This window comes from Poecilia formosa, unplaced genomic scaffold, assembly GCF_000485575.1.
Source record: "Poecilia formosa unplaced genomic scaffold, Poecilia_formosa-5.1.2 Scaffold18, whole genome shotgun sequence".
In the NCBI taxonomy this organism is placed as follows: domain Eukaryota; kingdom Metazoa; phylum Chordata; class Actinopteri; order Cyprinodontiformes; family Poeciliidae; genus Poecilia; species Poecilia formosa.
Window position 1 is genome coordinate 1,537,415 of NW_006799957.1, and position 17,379 is coordinate 1,554,793.

Below are 17,379 nucleotides of genomic sequence, written 5' to 3' on the forward strand. Positions count from 1 at the left end.
GTGCTTTTTAAGTTTGTTTTTCTTCAGTTTAGGAATTTGTTGTGGTTATGTTTATTTGTCGTGTGTAACTCTGTGTCGATGTTAATTTAATACAGTCTGGAATAAGTCTGTACAATAACAATGTGGAGAAAGTGAAGTGCTGTGAGTAGTTTCTGGATGTCCTGTACACATTGTGTGCAGTACATCCAGTACATTGTGCCGCTTAGTTTAAAGTCGGCGACAATAAATTTGAGTCCAAACTGTGTCTATTTCTAAAATTTGCTGTAGTCAAAAATAATTCACCTGTAAATTTCCTAACATCAACTTCTAGTTCTAAATAATAATAATAATAATAATAATAATAATAATAATAATAATAATAATAATCTCATATTTTAAATGAAGCAAAACAGAAATAAATTTAACTGAATCTAAGAGAATATAGATGATTTTTTTTGTGTGTGTATTGATGCAACACCGATGAATGGAGCACACATTATCACACTCGAAACAAGTGGTAGCTTTATGGTGTTGGGTGAGAAGTTGTGCAGTTTAAAGCAAACCTTGAGTGAAAAGTCAGAAACTGGCTAGTTGTGTTAGAGAAGAGGCTAACAGGAGCTTCATCGTCCTTAAAAGACTTGCAGTTTCAACTATTCATCATCCTGCCTTTGACTTCTGCTTGACAGGACGGCACCTCACAGTTTATTATGCAGGGTGATAATGACCAATAAAGATCTAATCTAATCTACTCTATTACACTCTTTCTGATCAGAATTAAATTATTCCCCCAGTAAAATAAAATAATAAATGGTTTAGACAGTGAATGGTTTGACTTGTTCATTTAAGATACATTTTTTTGGTGAGGCAAGACAAAGATTTACCTTTTTTATTGCCACAGAGATAAAAAGTATATTTGCAGCAGTCAAAACAAGGCTGTCAAGCATAGGAATACTGCACTCCAAGCACGGTAGTGTAAACATTATGTTGCGGGAATGCATTGTTTGCACAAAGTAGATGAAATAATGAGAAAGAAAAGCTAAGTCCAAATTAACAAACCCAGCAGCTAGATGGTTGGAACTTGAACATATTTGAATTTTCTACTAACATAATGATTCCTAACCCACATCAGAAATGGTTTTGACATAAAGAAAACCAGTGTGTTTGTGTTTGAGCTTGCATATAAAGCATCATTTCCTATTTTGAATTGTCCAGCTCAAATGCATAGTGAAAAGGTCCAAATATAAGAAAAATATGTCTATATGTGTATGTAAAGTTCTTAACAATACTGTAGTTGCATATCAGCTTTGCTCAATGTTTTACTTGGACTATTTCATTTTATTGACTCTACTCTCACAAATGCAATTATCACTTATGACATAAAGATTCCTACAATCAATGAAAGACTACATCCACTCATCATAGCTCAGTGATAATATTGTGTCCCATTGCAGATTCTCTCTCCAGATGGCAATGATCACAATGGAGTGCAAAATATAAATCATTTAGTATTGCACAGAATACCTACTTGGATCAGTAGCAGGAACAAAATATTCTAATTTGGTGACATCTCAATCTTTACTTTAACTTCTTTCAAAAAGAAGCCATTTCCTCGGTTATGTCTGTCAGACAAACAAAGGACGGCACAGCATTCTTCCTAATCCTTAAACCTCAAGCTGTTGTTGAAGGAGATAGAAACAGCCAACAAATACACTGATGTTCATCTATAAAAGATAGAACAATGAGCTCCAAATTTAACTCTCTGGCTCATCTTTAAATGTCGCTTTAATTGAATAACTTGTAAACAAGAAACATGTTTAACTGGCAATAAATCAGCACCAGACATTATTTAATTAAAAGCAACTTCTTCCAGTTTTTGGCTTGCACTCTAAAAAGATGCTTATGAATATTTCAAACTTATTCCAAACCGAAACATCACCAGTGATATATACTCTTGCATTTTTGCTATCTTAGTGTTTCATCTAATAGATATACGTTAGAGTTGGGAGATACAATCTATTTTTTTTGATACATTCATGCACGGATAATTCTGGTTTAATTAACAACATTGAAACTCCAATATCTTAATGTTAATTTATGATCTATGATTTTATCGTTTTGAGCAAAGCTAAATCAGAACTCAGATTTGCATCAGTGAGGCACCAGGACAGTTCATGGCTAACCCATAAGCCCACAAAGACTTCATCCCAAACTGTTTGCATCAAAGTGAAAATGACTTTAAAAAGAGCCACACCAACTTAACTCTAAGGTAAAAGTAATTATTTTAACCAGGACAAACATAGGAAATTGTTTTACATGGTTCCACCTAGTGGTGAAGGTAAAAAAGCTGATCTTGCCTTACCAAACCCTGGAAGACCATTAAGCTAACAACATCACACCTCCTGCTAACTCAGAGAAGGTGAAGCTAATTTAAAAGTTTATTGTCTCAAGTCTAAATGAACTACGCTTTGTGAATAACTTAAGCTAACTTTCAAATAATTATAACGATAGTAATAAGCTAAAATTATACTGAAAATTAACAAAAAAAATTAATTGAAAAACAAAGAATCACAATGCGTCTTCCGTTTATTCAGCTCGGTTGGCTATGATATTGTTTCGCTATCATAATTGTTTGGTATGATAATATAGAGGTCATAATTTTCTTATTGTGACAGCACTTCAAGCAATAAAAGTATTAAGTCCATTAACTTTTGGCAGGAGTGCTGGGAAAAAAAATAAACCAGGCAGACAGAGAGAAACACCATGCATTATAATCTCAGGCCTTCCAGCTGTAATATCTGACAATATAGCTAATGATTATTTTTCATGACTTATTTATCTGCAAATATTGTGAAGATTATAACAATTTTATGGTTCAGCAAAGACCGTTTGCCAGTCTCCGGAAGCTAAATACTTATCAGGCAGCAATGAATTTGCCTTAATTTACTTGAAAATCTACTTCTTGTATTCTGTTTATATACCTTTTATAAAAAATGTATTACTTGTTGAATAGCCATGTCCTTGTTTTACACCTGTAACCCACTGCAGAGTTGGAGACAGCTTCACATTCAGCAGTACTCGGAAAGAGAAGGTGAAGAGGAGTGTGTTTATGTTAGACATGAATTTTTGTGCAATATCAAGACATCTCTCTGCTCTCCCTACCCCGTTATGACTAAGGCATAGAATTATCATAAATTTTAAAGTCCAAGTTTTGACTGAAAGTTGCTTGTGTCAATTGTGATTGAATTATGTAATCCTCTGCACCACTGAAATAACTATGAATTATGTGCAATACCCACAAATCCATGGCAACAACATGATAGTAACTCTTTTTTTTTAAATGCTGTTTTCTGGTGAGCCAACCTGTATAAAACAATCATACCTTCAGCAAAGAAAAAAGAACTAGGACTTTTGCAACAGCTGACTGCCAAGAAAACAAAATATGTGTTAAATAATTCATCAAAAGTCCAAATGCGTATGAACAGAACATATTTTTTTCTGTAGTGTGGGCAAATGTAAACACCTAACTGATTGTGTGAAAGGCTTTGGGGAAAAAATGAAATCAGGAATCTTATTAATCACTCCTGTATTGTGACAGGTAATACCTCTCACTGCCTAGCAACCCGAGTCCTCCGGGGCAACAGTCAGAATGATGAGATTTACAATGGGATCTCTTCTCTGAAGTTATGGGAATGTCCATTGTGTTGCTGCAGACATGGCGCACAGACATCCAGTGTTCTTTTATACTTCAGCTACTGATGTTCTTTTTCAGTTATTAATTATTCAAACAAATACTGTGCATGAGACGATCAATAAAACAAACACATCATAAATCTTTTCTCTGCTGTGTTTTTCTCTGCATTGCATTCTGGCGGTATCTTACCTTAAACAGGCGCAGTATGTTGGCCACCATGATGGAAACGGAGCTTGAAGACGCGCCGATGACGCCCACCACCCTCTCAGGTTTGGTGATGATTGGTGCCCCCCCGCCGAGGCATTTGACATCTGTCCCGTCCTTCTCGATCAGAGCCTGGACGAAGGTGAGCGACTGCTCCAAGGCATGAGTGTCCCTGGAACAGGTGTCCAGGATCCTCGCTCCCAATGTGATGTTAGGCAGGAGATTATTATCATTATTTATGCGGTCAAGGGCAAAGAGCATGGCTTCCAGTCTGTGTATACCCTTCTCCTTCTTCAGCTCCCCGCAGGGTTTGCCATCGTGGCCTCTGGCATGCACAGGGAACAGCCCACCTAAGGAGATATCTCCGTCAATGCGGATGGAGTTCAAATGCGTTTGTCCTGGCCCTTTGGGTTTGGCAGCCAAAGAGGCCTTGAGGGAACTGTAAAGAAGCAGCAGCAGCAGAATGTGGATGTTTCTCTGACAGCCATTCTGATTCGGTCTACAGGCTGGAGGCTGAAACATGATCACCATCCGAGCACGAATCCACACCAGCAATCAGGAAACAACAATAGCCAGGTATTATTTTATAATGGCCAGAGGGTTAATTGCGCTGCCTCTTGAAGCAGTTTTCACAGAAAAGGATTCCTCTCATGTCTATGCCCTCTCTCAGGCATTCAATTAGAGTAGAATATGATCTTGGCTCTTTCTCAAGATGTAATCCTGCTTCTTTCTTTTCTTTTACTCACTCCATCCTTTGACCACTGTTATGGGCAGCTGTTTTTGTGTCTTGTGTTATTCTTTGGAGATCCTTCACTCGGGGTATTAACAAGAACAAAGGTGAACCATAAGCTTTTTTCCTCTTCTGTCTCTGCCTCCCTGTCTTTGTGTCTCTTCCCTCTCTACCTCAATCAGAAGTTTTTAATCTCCACCATTCCCCTGGGCAGGGATTTGGTGTATGTCAGAGCCCTCGGGCCGTCTCAGGTCCACAGGCTTCAGAGCGAATTCCTGAAAGATGAAAAAGAGAAGCGAAGTGAGACAGTGCTCAGAGAAAACAGAAAAGGGCAAAGGAATTTGAATTAGTACAAGCTTTTCAATAGTGGTTTTTACTTAACCTTTTAAATGCAGCATTATGAAGAAGGAGGAGACAGTTATGTTTAAAAATGTCTTTCTTTCCTGTTTTTGCAGCATCTGTCTACATTTGAAATTCCGATCCCTTTTGCTTTGCTTTTAGATAACAACCTGTTCTGAAGTTGATGCTGAAATGCTGCAAAAATCTGTGACTCTTTTGTTTCCCTTTGCTTTCAGAGAAACTGAAAAAGAACAAGACTCTTCTGTTGTTCCAGAAACAACGCCTGTGTTATGAGTCGTAGCATCACATGAAGTGTTAACATTACCGCCTCAAAGCCTGACAGATGATTAGTCACATTATGCGTTTAAAGAAAAGCTCAAAAGGTCTGAGTAATCTATAAATAAAGTTAACGCTATGAACCTTACCTAGGGACACCTGTTCATGGCAGGCAAAAAGAAATTACACATATTGTAATGTATGGGACTCATATGTGGGTCTTAAAGTCTCTCAGGCATTTCTAAATCTGTGGCTCACAGGCAAGGAAAATACAAGAGAAGAGCAACAGAAGGCTTTGAGAAATTGCTCTAAACCTCTTATAGTGTTATTAAAAAATAAAAAGTAGATTTCATTTTCAAAGAAGCCCTGAAATTACTTATTTCCACACATCGATCTGCTCCCTGCAAACACCTCACACATTTTAGACAAAGATGCACACTGGCCGTCGTGGTGCTGTGAACCAGGCAAATGAGCTTTTTTTTTAAAGGTTTTTCACACATTAGTGGCCCTTATTTGCAGCAGATCAGACAGGAAATGGGTAGAGGGAGAGGAGGATAAGACATGCAGCAAAGGTCTCAGGATCGGGAATCAAACCCCAACACTTGGGGTTACATCGGATATTTACTAACTTGGGACACCTGGTGAAACCTTATGGCCTTGCCTCTGCTGTCCTCCAGGGGGATGCTGCTGCCTTTTGCTCTCTAGATTATTTTTGATTGCACATGACAAATCTGTCACATACATCATCCACTCAAACACACCATACACCATTGATCTCACTGAGTTTCAACCTCTATATATGACACTTTGATTTTGACCTTAGTTTGTGCTGAGTAAATGTATACTTCAGAAAATTCTTCTACATATAGCAACTGCTCTACCTCTACACCATGCGCCTCCCCAAATGAGCAATCCTGAACAGTTGGCGTATACAAAAGAACAAATGTTCTGCAGTTAGTAAAGACACCTGCCTAGTTTTTCAGAAATTGCCATTAAAAAAATTACTATGAAGGTTTTTATGGCCAAAATAGAAACTGAGAAACTCAATGAAACTCCCCAAAAGACTTTTACAAGAGGCTTTTCTTTTTGTCTAATATTTCTCTTGGCCTTTGATGATTATAGTTCTTATGCAACCACAACTCCCCCCCCCCCCCCCCCCCCCCAATATAGATTATGCTGTAATTCACCCACAAGCCGATCAGATGAGCTCACAGGGCACAACCTGTGACTCAGCAGGACAGATGTGTGCAGTGTGTCATCACACCCCCACTCCTTCTGACCAAAAGCAATTAATGCAACATTTTTCCCAGCACGGTTTTTATATCACATTCTGCTGACACTGTAAGATCATAAGGTTGTGCTTTTCAGATTGTGATGAGAGCAAAGCAAGTGTATATGCTGAAAATGCTTTCTGGAATATGCTTTATTTAGCCAATACAGAACCAGGATGATGATTTTACTTCTCTTTTTCTTTCCCTACGGGTTCTTAAATGTAAGCGTTGGGTTTGCATGTGTAAATTTTGCACATAGAGCAAAATTTCTTAAGTTTAAACTGCTTTTCTAAATTCCTGTAGCAGCTAACTGCGTTGCTGTGCTACTGCAGGCTTATGGCCTGTGTTAGTTATATTTCCAAGCCTTATCAATAACATAACAGCCTTATCAATAACATAACAGCACAAAACATTTTAGTTAACGTTCATGAATATGGAATTTAGCTTAATTTAGTGTACATGAGTCATAGGTTACTGTAGCTGTCACCCTCCAGTTCCTGGAGTGATTGACAGATCTATAATTTGCACAAACTAATAAAAGAATCCAGTGTCTTAATGTAACAAACTCTTAGAACCTTTACATATCTTTATGTTTTTATGTTGTGTTTTTTTATTTCATTTCAGTTTTTCTGAAAAAGTTAATGTTTACTTAAGTTTTACCCAGCCCATCTGTGTTCTCATACACAGTAATACCTCGGATGTCGTATGTCATTATGCAGAATTTTTTCTCTGAAACAATTAAAATTTATAGTTGAGTTTGGATCTGTTGCCACATTTTGACTATCGACCCCTTTTGCAGGAAATCTAATAAACTGTTTCCTCTAAGTTATTTGGCTGTCCTTTTGAAATGAGATTTAAATCTAAATAAGCCAAGACAAGACAGATTGTGAAACTTGGCTTTGGAACCGAATTCATAAAGTAAATGTCAATAGAAGCTTAAATACATGAGGTCACTCAAAAGTTGTATGTGAGTGCCTTGAAATGAACACCTGGTCCTGCTGCAGCTCATCCCTTAGATCCAATTAAAGAACAGAAGAAGAAGCCAACTTAAAGGACGGGAAACCCTCAAACAATAAGCAAGGATGGGATTAGGCCTTATTATGTTAAAACAATAAGACATCCTGACGGATTTTGTAGGCTGTTAAACAAAAAATATTCTGTGTATCCAAGCTAGAAAATGCATTGATGCATACAGTGGTATTATGTATTTGCTTATAAAGCAGTACTAAAGAAAATCTTTTTTCTCTAAAACAGTATTTGTTTTAGATCAAAAGTTGTGTTTTTCTCATTTATTTCACTACCTGAAATTTGAATCTACACTCATTGACACAATTATTAATGCTATTTTTTTTTTGTATCACAGAATCAAAGACATTCCTGAAAGATACACAAAGTATCCCACTACCAGCCATCCTGTATGTTGATGTGTGCAACCTGTTAAATCCTACCATAGTAATGAGCTCTGAAGGAACAATCTCCTTGCACACTGTGGCAGAATGGGGTTGTAGACATTGGTTTTCTAGCAGAGTACACCGAGGCCTTGGATCAGCAATGGCTGAGATTCATTGAGAGCATATTGGAAGTGACAAGGTCCTTTGAATACACTCAACTATCTCCTACTGAGTGAGAAGTAATTTTTCAGACTTGATTCTCTGCAGGCCGAGTTTAACTGCTTGCAGAGCAAGTGACAACTGGGAGGCCAGCCAGCTCACCTTAGCCCTGTAACCAAATGCAACTGTACATCTAACATTAGAGCAAGCACTGAGATTGAAGGAGCAAGTACTGCTGCGAACAAACACTCCAGGGTATGAATAGGACAATTTAAAAAAAACTCCCAGCTGTAAGAACTAAACTTTTCAAACAAAACAAAAGTGTTCTGCAAGACTGCAGAATCAAAGACAAATGTCATCAAACTTCATGATTGTGGAAAAGAATTGCTGGCAGCATGACAGTCCATAAGTCTTCTTCAGACTGAAAAACATTTGCCAATCTATGAAAATACCTCATCTGTGCAACAGCCGCAGAAAGAAGTCACATAAATCACAGATCACATAAAACACTTTGTTGATGAGTCTGTTTTGCTATATTCCAGATCAATAGCTTATGGTGTTCCATTACTGGAGATAATGCAAAATAACTCTTTCAGTAACACCTTCAGAGATGTCAGTGCGTGATCTGCAGTCCTCCCATAACCCATGAAAAAAAAAAAAAAAAATCTCAGAAACTGTCATCACTTATCTGACGCTCAGATATTCCTTTTTAATGAATATCTGAAGTTGGGACAAATGCACCCTTCAGACTTTTATTCAGTGTGGCATGCATTGATGTACAAGCTGAATGAGAATATAATGTTGGAAACCTGGTCGTATATTTTTGTCTTCAAGTAAGTTGTTTTTGCCGCAGCTTGTGTGTGATAAATTGTTTTAAAACACAGAAGAAGAATGGCAAATCTCATCTGTTTGTCAGAATTTTTAAGTCCGCCTTTGTTTTAGCTTGCTTTCAGCACAGGCAAAGCAAATACAAAAAAACGCTCCGGTGATACAAAGACAAAATAATTGTATATTTAAAGATGACTCTTTAATGGCAAATCTCAAACATTCACTGTCGTGACACTGAAAACAACAAAAATTGTTAAGCAGCTGGAAAATGTCAAAGACTGCTGCAGGAAAACTGGAGATTTATATCAGGGAAGCAACCTTTTCCTAGGTGGAAAAGCATATTTCAGAACATTCATTCATTTCAGAAGGCCATAACATAACCTTGAGGCAAATAAGTACCCATTACAGCACAGAATAACTAGAGCTACTAAAGCTACTCTAACTTATTATTACACCTGTAACCTGTAAAAATAAAGATCATATACTGAGGAAGAGATGCATCAAAAGGACAAAATATGACCTAGAACTCTATGTATGACAGATGGATTTGGTTCCTCTTTCAAGTGTGCAAGTTATCCAAATATCAACAAATACTCATATGTTTGCAATAACAGAGTTCAGAGTGGTGGAAACTGTGATGCACTTACCTATAATGCTCTCAAATGTCAGGCGAAGTGAGTGAGATGATTGATCTTGTGCTGTTTGTCAGCTCAGAATAACCTGGTGGTAGATTTGAGGTTTGTGGCCAAATAACACCAGCCACTGCTTACATAGGAGCCCAGTTTTTTTATCTTTTTATTTATGTGACTTAAGACAACTTCTTGGGTAATTGAAGTTATTAATTTGTACCTACTTTCCATCAGAGCAATGTTTGTGCCAGTTTAATAGTTGCATCCTGAGAATGAATCCTTTGGCTTTGGGTCAGTTCACCAGTTTACACACCCATTTTAGAGTTAATGCATTGCTATTTCATCACTTTCTTTTTCCAAACTGTTTTGGACAGTTTTTTTTACTTAACACAGTAGTGTTAGTACTGATCAAACCTCAAAAACTATAAGTGACCTTTTGCTTAAAAATTATATTTATTATAGTCATATAAATACATATCTTTTCAATAAACTACAAGTAGATTATAGAGACTGAGTTTAATTTGCTAATTTTATGTACAGGTGTGAAACAACCAGAACTGCAGAAGTACGAAAAAGTAAAGCAACAAAAGGAATCCATATGGATGAGTCTCAAGAGGAAAGGAAAACTGGCTGAAAAGTAATAAGCATATCCACAGTGAAACATAATGGAGCTATAATATTAATGTGACACAATCTGAGTTTAGGGGGTATAAGTACTTTTGAAAGTAACAAAACGATCAAACAGTTTTTAGTCAGTTTAAAGCTACCATAATTGTGTTAGTTCTGAAAAAGCCTCCTTCATCGGTAACTATGCATTTGTGCAATAACGAGTTTATTACATAAAAGTTATGATTTCTCCACCAGAAAGTTTAATACTATTTTCCAATTTTTCCCTCAGATATATTTTTTCTTCACAAATGTCGGTTGGTAATCTCCTTAGCTGTTTTTTTTTTTTTTTTTTTAAATGAGAGCTCACTGGGGAAATTATGCTTTACTACATGGTGCATGTTTAGATTGTGTAATATAGATGAGAAAAGTGTTAACATTGCAGCTGGCAACTTTTATAAAAATACATGCTTTTTACATATTTGTGAAAACTGTCACTATGTTGTGACAGTATAATATGAGACGGATAATCTGTGAAAAACTCAAGCTCCTTTGCTTCCTCCCTGGTCCTACTGCCATCTGCAGAAATACATGGTTCAGTCAGAAATAACCAGTCAGAACCAGGAGTAGGGTCTTAGCAGTGTCAATCATTATTTTAATAAATATGTTTAAAAAAAAGAAAGAAAGCAATATCTATATATACATAACTTACCTACTCCAACTTCAAGAATTCTCTGAAGGATATTTAGTTTTACAAGTAAAATAAGTGGAGCAGATTCATATTACAGAAAAGAAACTTGGACAGATTACTTTTTCTTGTCTTAAGTGAAATCAAGTATAATTTAACTAAATCTCCCCAGTAAACTGAACACATAGGCAACTGCTTTTGGCAACATTTGCAAAAAAAATACTTAAGCTGGAATATTAAATTATTAATTAGATATATGAATATAAAATCTAGGATTTACTCTTGCAAAATAGACAAAATATGTAACATCAAGAAAGCCTTTAAACTATCTTTACCAAAATATTACCTGATTGCACTTCAAGAGCAATTTTCCAATCATGCGAAGAAATAAAATTGTGCGTACGTCACGTTCACTGATTCTCACATCCTTGTAGTGCTGGATTTAACTCTGACATGCACATGCATGCAGAAATCACAATAAATTCCACTGAGTAAAGGTGGATTTCCGCATACTGGCTGAAGAAGCACGAAAACACAACCTCCTGTTAAGCAAATGGAGAACTGCTGTACTTTCTGAGACACAGATATGATCTGTAGACAAATAGGAGTTTTCTGAGATAACATTTATCTAAAACATTCCATGTTGCTGAAGGCTTTTCGTGAATAAAACTGAACCATGAAATAAGCTAATAGTTGAATGGATCATTGTGTAGCTTGTCCCATCAGTCACATACTCACACTTTCTCTTGACAGCTTCTTAAAGCGGTCAGAGTTATTTTCTCTGACAGCTCACACTTTGCAGACAGTTTTTTTGAGTTCATCATCTTCCTGTGTTGGTTGACAGACATTGTCCCTGTTCTCTTCTGCACTAAAGATGCTGCAAAAACATTGAAAACTTACTTTCACTCATCTTTAATTAATTAGCTTTTCAACAACAGAACATCACAGCAGAATAAAGCATGTACTTATCTGAAGGTTCACCAATCCACCAAAAACGTATTGGGGGGAGTGGGGGAAATGTCTGTCTTTCCACTGATTGATTTCTATTACATATTTGAAGAAGAATGAAAATATTTCTACATAGTCTTTAAGCTTTCAGGGGATGACTGTGGCTCTTTGGAAAGAGTTGTTGTCTTGCAATCTAAAAGTTGTGAGTCTGATTCCAGCTTCCCCTTCCCGAATCTTGGTGTGACCCTGGGCTAAGCACTTTAGCGACTATTGTAAAAGTGGTTCTAATGTAAAGTGCTTTGAGTGATTAGTATGACTAGAAAAGTGTGATATAATTTAGAATGAATCAAAGATGATCACACTTACAAAAAAGATTAATAGAAAAGTCATAACGGATAAATGAAATAAAAAATGAAAACTGTTACCTCCAAAGTTGTCTAGTCACTACTGGTAAACTCAGCTAAAAAGAAAGTCAAATATGAATTGGATTGTATTATGAGTTTATCAGTGTCTTTTTAAAGTCTGATTTTCGGCCATAATGTTTAAATCTATTATTTTTGAGACACTAAAAAGAGGAAACAGTCCTGGTTTAGAATAAGTTTGGATACCAGAATCACCACTGTAGAACAGGGTAAGAGTGCCCAGCTGGATCAAAAATGGCCGTCTACTTTCATATACCCAGCTTATTGGATCCAAACCCTGGCTCTGATCGGTTTTTCAGCTGCAACGGTATCTTAATGTCAAGCACTGCCATTAACATACCTGTTTGTTTCTCACTTTGGATTCACCACCAGGTTGGATACAATGAGAGGCTTTCCTAATAAACTTACAAGAGGCGTGGTTTTTAAATACGAAATCTGAACCAGGATGTGTCCTTTGGGACATATCTCTATTCCTTGAGTTTGATGTGATTGTAATGCAGTTCTATGATGCATATGAAATCGTGACAAGTTTCAAGCTAAAACACAAGAATTTAAAACTGAAATTCAGAATCAACCCCTTCACAAAATTTGTCTGTAAACAAGAAATTCAATTGCAATAAAACTATTTCATGTTCTATGCTACTCTAAGTGATACACGGATGGTTTTTCTTATTGTTTCAGAGATGTAACAAAAATGGTGGTTAAGACAATTTTAGGACAATTATTTTTACAAGGTCTTGTAAGTGAAAGGTCAAATCTGATTTGCACAAATAACAACAACTAACCTAATGAAACTTAACATTACACTCCCTTGGATTCGCTTTTCTAAACAGATCCCAAAGCGGTAGTTTGGTCAAAAGTCATGAACCTCCTCCCTTCATAAACAAAACTCCAGTCTGGAAATGGTTTGTTTTTAAATCTACTTTAAAAATATCTCTTGCATTTCAGCATGCACAAACAAGTCAGCGAAGATCCAGAGAAATACTCTACACTTTTGTTGCCATGAGTAACAATGCAACAAGAAGGATCTCTTCACTCAGAAAACGTGTCCTTCTGATCTATTCATTCTGCTTGCCCTTACAAATGCACTTTACCTGAAAACAAAAAAGCCTGCAGGAGGTGCTCTTTGAAGCAGACACAGCTCCTCTGCAGACCTGACACTGCACATTCACAAGGTTGCATGTTTTTTTATCACATCACATTAGAGAGTTCACAGCTTCACACCAACCATTTTACTGTCCTGTCTATTTTGCAAGAGGATTATAAAAACAAACAGGGGTCCAGCTGGAATAAGGGGATATGTGTTGTAAGCAGATGAAACCTGAGGAGTTGCTACGTGGCAAACAACCCAGAGAAACTTTTAGCAGGAGCTCTCTTCTCATACATGGGCAGGAGGGGTTCTCTAATTGACACTCTAGCATGTTGATGCTGCACAGCGGATCAATAGGAAGGTAGAAGTGCTGCTGCCCAAAGGAAAATGAATGGAGAGAGCAGGGCTTAGCTGCACACAAGGACTAGAGAGCTTAGAGGAGACTGCCACTTTGTTTCTAATGAAAGAATAAAATGGCTGAATTATCCTACAAAAGATCCATCAATAATCTGGATCAAACTTGTAAGTGGTCGAAGGGTAATGCTTTTTTTCAAGCAGCAAAATTAGAAAACCACAATGCAATTATTTCAAATACAGCCAGAAATCTGTCATGGACATACTTTTTTTTTTTTAGCAACATTACTCTTTAAACCTAATCTTGATCTTTAAAAAAAAAAAAGTATATATAGATTTATTTTTAAAAAAAACTGTACTCCACAGCGTTAGAAGGTACTGAGTGCAAATCCCAGCCAGCACATTTCCGCCTGGCATCTGTTTGTTCTCCCTCATGATTTTTTTTTCAGCTCTCTGCGTTACTTTTCTTCACAGTCAGGAAGACTTTCATTTTAGGTTCATTAGAATTTCTAAGTTTTACTTTGTCAAATGTGTTTTCTTATTCTGGACTAATAACTTATGCAGGGTACCTACCACCCACTTACTATTGAAGATAGACTACACCAGTTGTTTTACATGTTATGCTCTACAATCCTGTGCTTTATTTTTAATAAGACTCGTTTCATGTCATATTACATAATTAAAAAACCTCTTAAATAAAAACATGAAGGGACGAAGGCTTCCCCCCCCACACATTTTGTTTGTTTTTAGTACATGAGATGTGTTTGATAAAGGATCTGTTATGGCCGGTACAAATCATTGAACCATGTACGGTTTTTTTGGTTGCTTCAATTCGCTTATTTTACCTGAAACGTTCACCTTTGTTGCAGTTTGGTTCAATTCAAAAGTCTGTTCTGCATCAACAATTATTAGAGGAACTGTTTACAAAGCTGGCACTGGTATAAATGTGGTTGAGTCAGGATACAACTAATCAAAATCCTTTTCCGCAGTAATAACAGAAACAACCATTTCCTGACCCAAGTATCTTTTCAATCACTGTGAAAATAGGTAGTGTTCATATTAATGCATTAATAATCAGCATGTCAATATCAATTCTAGCAAATTTCCACAGTTCACTTTTCTGTACACTTGAATTTCTGTCTTAATATTCTCTGGAAACAAAAAAAAAACAAACATGTTAAACATCTTCACTTCCAGGAAATGTTCAGTGGTAATATGGTAATATGTTTAGGATATTTTACCAACTCTTACTCTGGTGCGAATGTACAAACGGACATGATGGACATCTTTTGACTGAATTTTATTAATATCCAGCTCACGCAGCAACTGGTGGTGAGATAGAAGCAACGGGAGCAAAAGTAACATTAGCTCTCTATTTAAAGGGGATTTATACATCAGGAGGGGGCGAGGTGACTTGAACATTAAAAGCCCTGGTTTATTGGTTTGAAATCAGTATGGAGCACGCACGTTAATTATTTTCCTTCCCCTTGCTCATTTATTAATTAGCGGTAAAAATGCCTCCTGTTGCTCAGCAAGCATTTCTCTTTTGGCTGGAATTGTATTAAACACATGGAGGTTGAGCTTTATAAAATAAATTGGACAAAATATATCATTCAGAACTAAAGAGATACCATCTATACAGCGATGTGAATAAATATTACCCTCTTTCCTGGTATATTGTTCTACTTTTTTGACACACTTAAATATTTCAGCTCATGGAATATTTTTATGTCTGAAAGGTAAGCCGAGCAAATACAAAAAACATTCTTTCCTTAGGGAAGAACAATTATTCAAACCACCTTACACCTGTTTGAAAATGTAATTTCCCCCCTTGTTGAATTAAACTTAATTAAAACTTAATTAAGCAACAACCTTCTTTGTTCAGTTTCACTAGTCACAACCAGGCCTGATTTCTGGCCTGGCTGTGATTCTATAGGCTGACCAATAGAATAAAACAACACTTAATAGAACCCATCTGATAACATGACTTAGGCTAAAAATGAATAGACCAGCATATCGTGCCTTGGTCTAGAGAAGTATATATATAATATATTAATATATATATATATATATATATATGATGTCAAAGTCATTCATCTATCAATCTGGAAAGCATTAAAAGTTTTCCTAATGCTCTGTTGCTTCAGTGGGAGCTATATTTCAGAACTTCATGACTTTCCTAGGAGACACCAGCTTCCCAAAGTACTCTCAGAGCTAATAGGAACTCATCCAAGAGGTCACAGAAGAACTCAGGACAACATTCATAGCACTACAGTCCACACTTGTTTCAGATAAGACCAGGGTCTGTTTGTCCTGCTATGTTTGCCAAAAAAAAAAAAACATTTCTGAGAAATAATATTATACCAGCAATGAACCACAAAGGTGGCGTAGGAAGCTAAAGGTACTCTAAAACTGAGAAACTTACTAAATTGGGATTTCAAAGTCACGGTTCAGTATGTTTCCACTTCAATCAAAACAAACCTTTTTTTTTTTTTCTACTTCATTCAGCTTTGAACAAATACCTTCTTCAAATTTGTAAAAATACTCTGATTATGTTTTAGAACTGAAGAGAGCAGCTAGTGAAGAACTTCCTGAAAATTGAATTGATTATTTTCAATTAATTCTGAATAATCAGGTATAATTGTGTAGGGATTTTAGGATGGATGAATGCTACTACAGACAGTAGTCATTGGGCCTTTTCTCATTTTCTCCAGTACCAATTGTGTCCACATTCCCATGGAAGTTGTTTCAGGAAAGTAATTAGCTTAAGCATTTAAATATGCTGACAAACCTTTGGTTTGGTTCTTCTCTATTTCTTCATCACTGTAGCTGAATAAGAATCCTTAATTTTCCCTAAATAGCAGACTTTAGTGAGTCCATGTTTTAAAGTTATGCACTGGACCGTAGCTTCTGTTCTGCACATAAACATTCTGAATGTGTTCAGCTTTAAACAATGCTGTACTCTTTGATGCACATTTATATGTGTACTGTTATCTCTACATAGTGGTAGTTTGATGGTCTTGATGGCCTTTCTTTTTTATGACCAGCAGCATGCTGTAATAAATAGAACTATGAATTATTTTCTCCACTAGAAGATGCTATAAGTTCAGCCATCAGTTTGTGACCTTATGTTCAAGTGCGTTTGGGTTATTCAGCAGGACAGTGATCAAATGCATCAGCAAGAACACCTCTAAATCTAAAAAAAAAAAAAAAAAGCTGAATGTCTTGTAGTGGCCTCATAAAAGTCAGAAGAAAACCTGACTCAGATTCTTAGGTGTGACCTTAAACAGGCTCTTTTCTGCTAGAAAAAAAAAAAAAATCAGGTTGGCTTTGTCAGATTTTCCCTTTAATAAATGTAACCACATATATTTACTCAGGTTATCTTCAACATTCAAACAGCTTGATTTGAAACATTTAAGCATGAGAAAAAAAGCAAAAACAGGAGAGATTTACGAGGGCGCAAACAAATTTTTATGGCGCTGTAACACCAACTGTTATCATTTACAACGGCAACTGATCCCAATATTTAGCTTAGATTTCCATCCAAAGTCCAAAATAAACTATTTCACTCACGAATGATGGGAGCCATCCAGAAAACTTGACAGGCAAAGCATATTTCTCGCCAGCCAAATTAGCTAATTGCCTTTTTGTGTCTCATACTAAATTGCTCTGCATATTTTATAGTGAGTGTTTTTGTTTGTTTGTTGCGTGTGTGTGTGTGTGTGGGTGTGTGGGTGTGTGTGTCTGTTTTGTAAAATAATAGCATAAGGAAAA

General features: G+C 36.4%; 1 protein-coding gene across 1 annotated transcript in view; it reads right to left on the minus strand.

Moving 5' to 3' along the window:
* Positions 1–17,379, minus strand: part of LOC103134610 (metabotropic glutamate receptor 4) — a 179,981-nt gene that overhangs the window by 137,466 nt on the left and 25,136 nt on the right. Inside the window, exon 2 of the mRNA XM_007546928.2 lies at positions 3,860–4,879. Within this exon, the coding sequence (XP_007546990.1) occupies positions 3,860–4,405 (546 nt within the window). The 5' untranslated portion in view covers positions 4,406–4,879. The remainder of the gene's footprint in view (positions 1–3,859; positions 4,880–17,379) is intronic.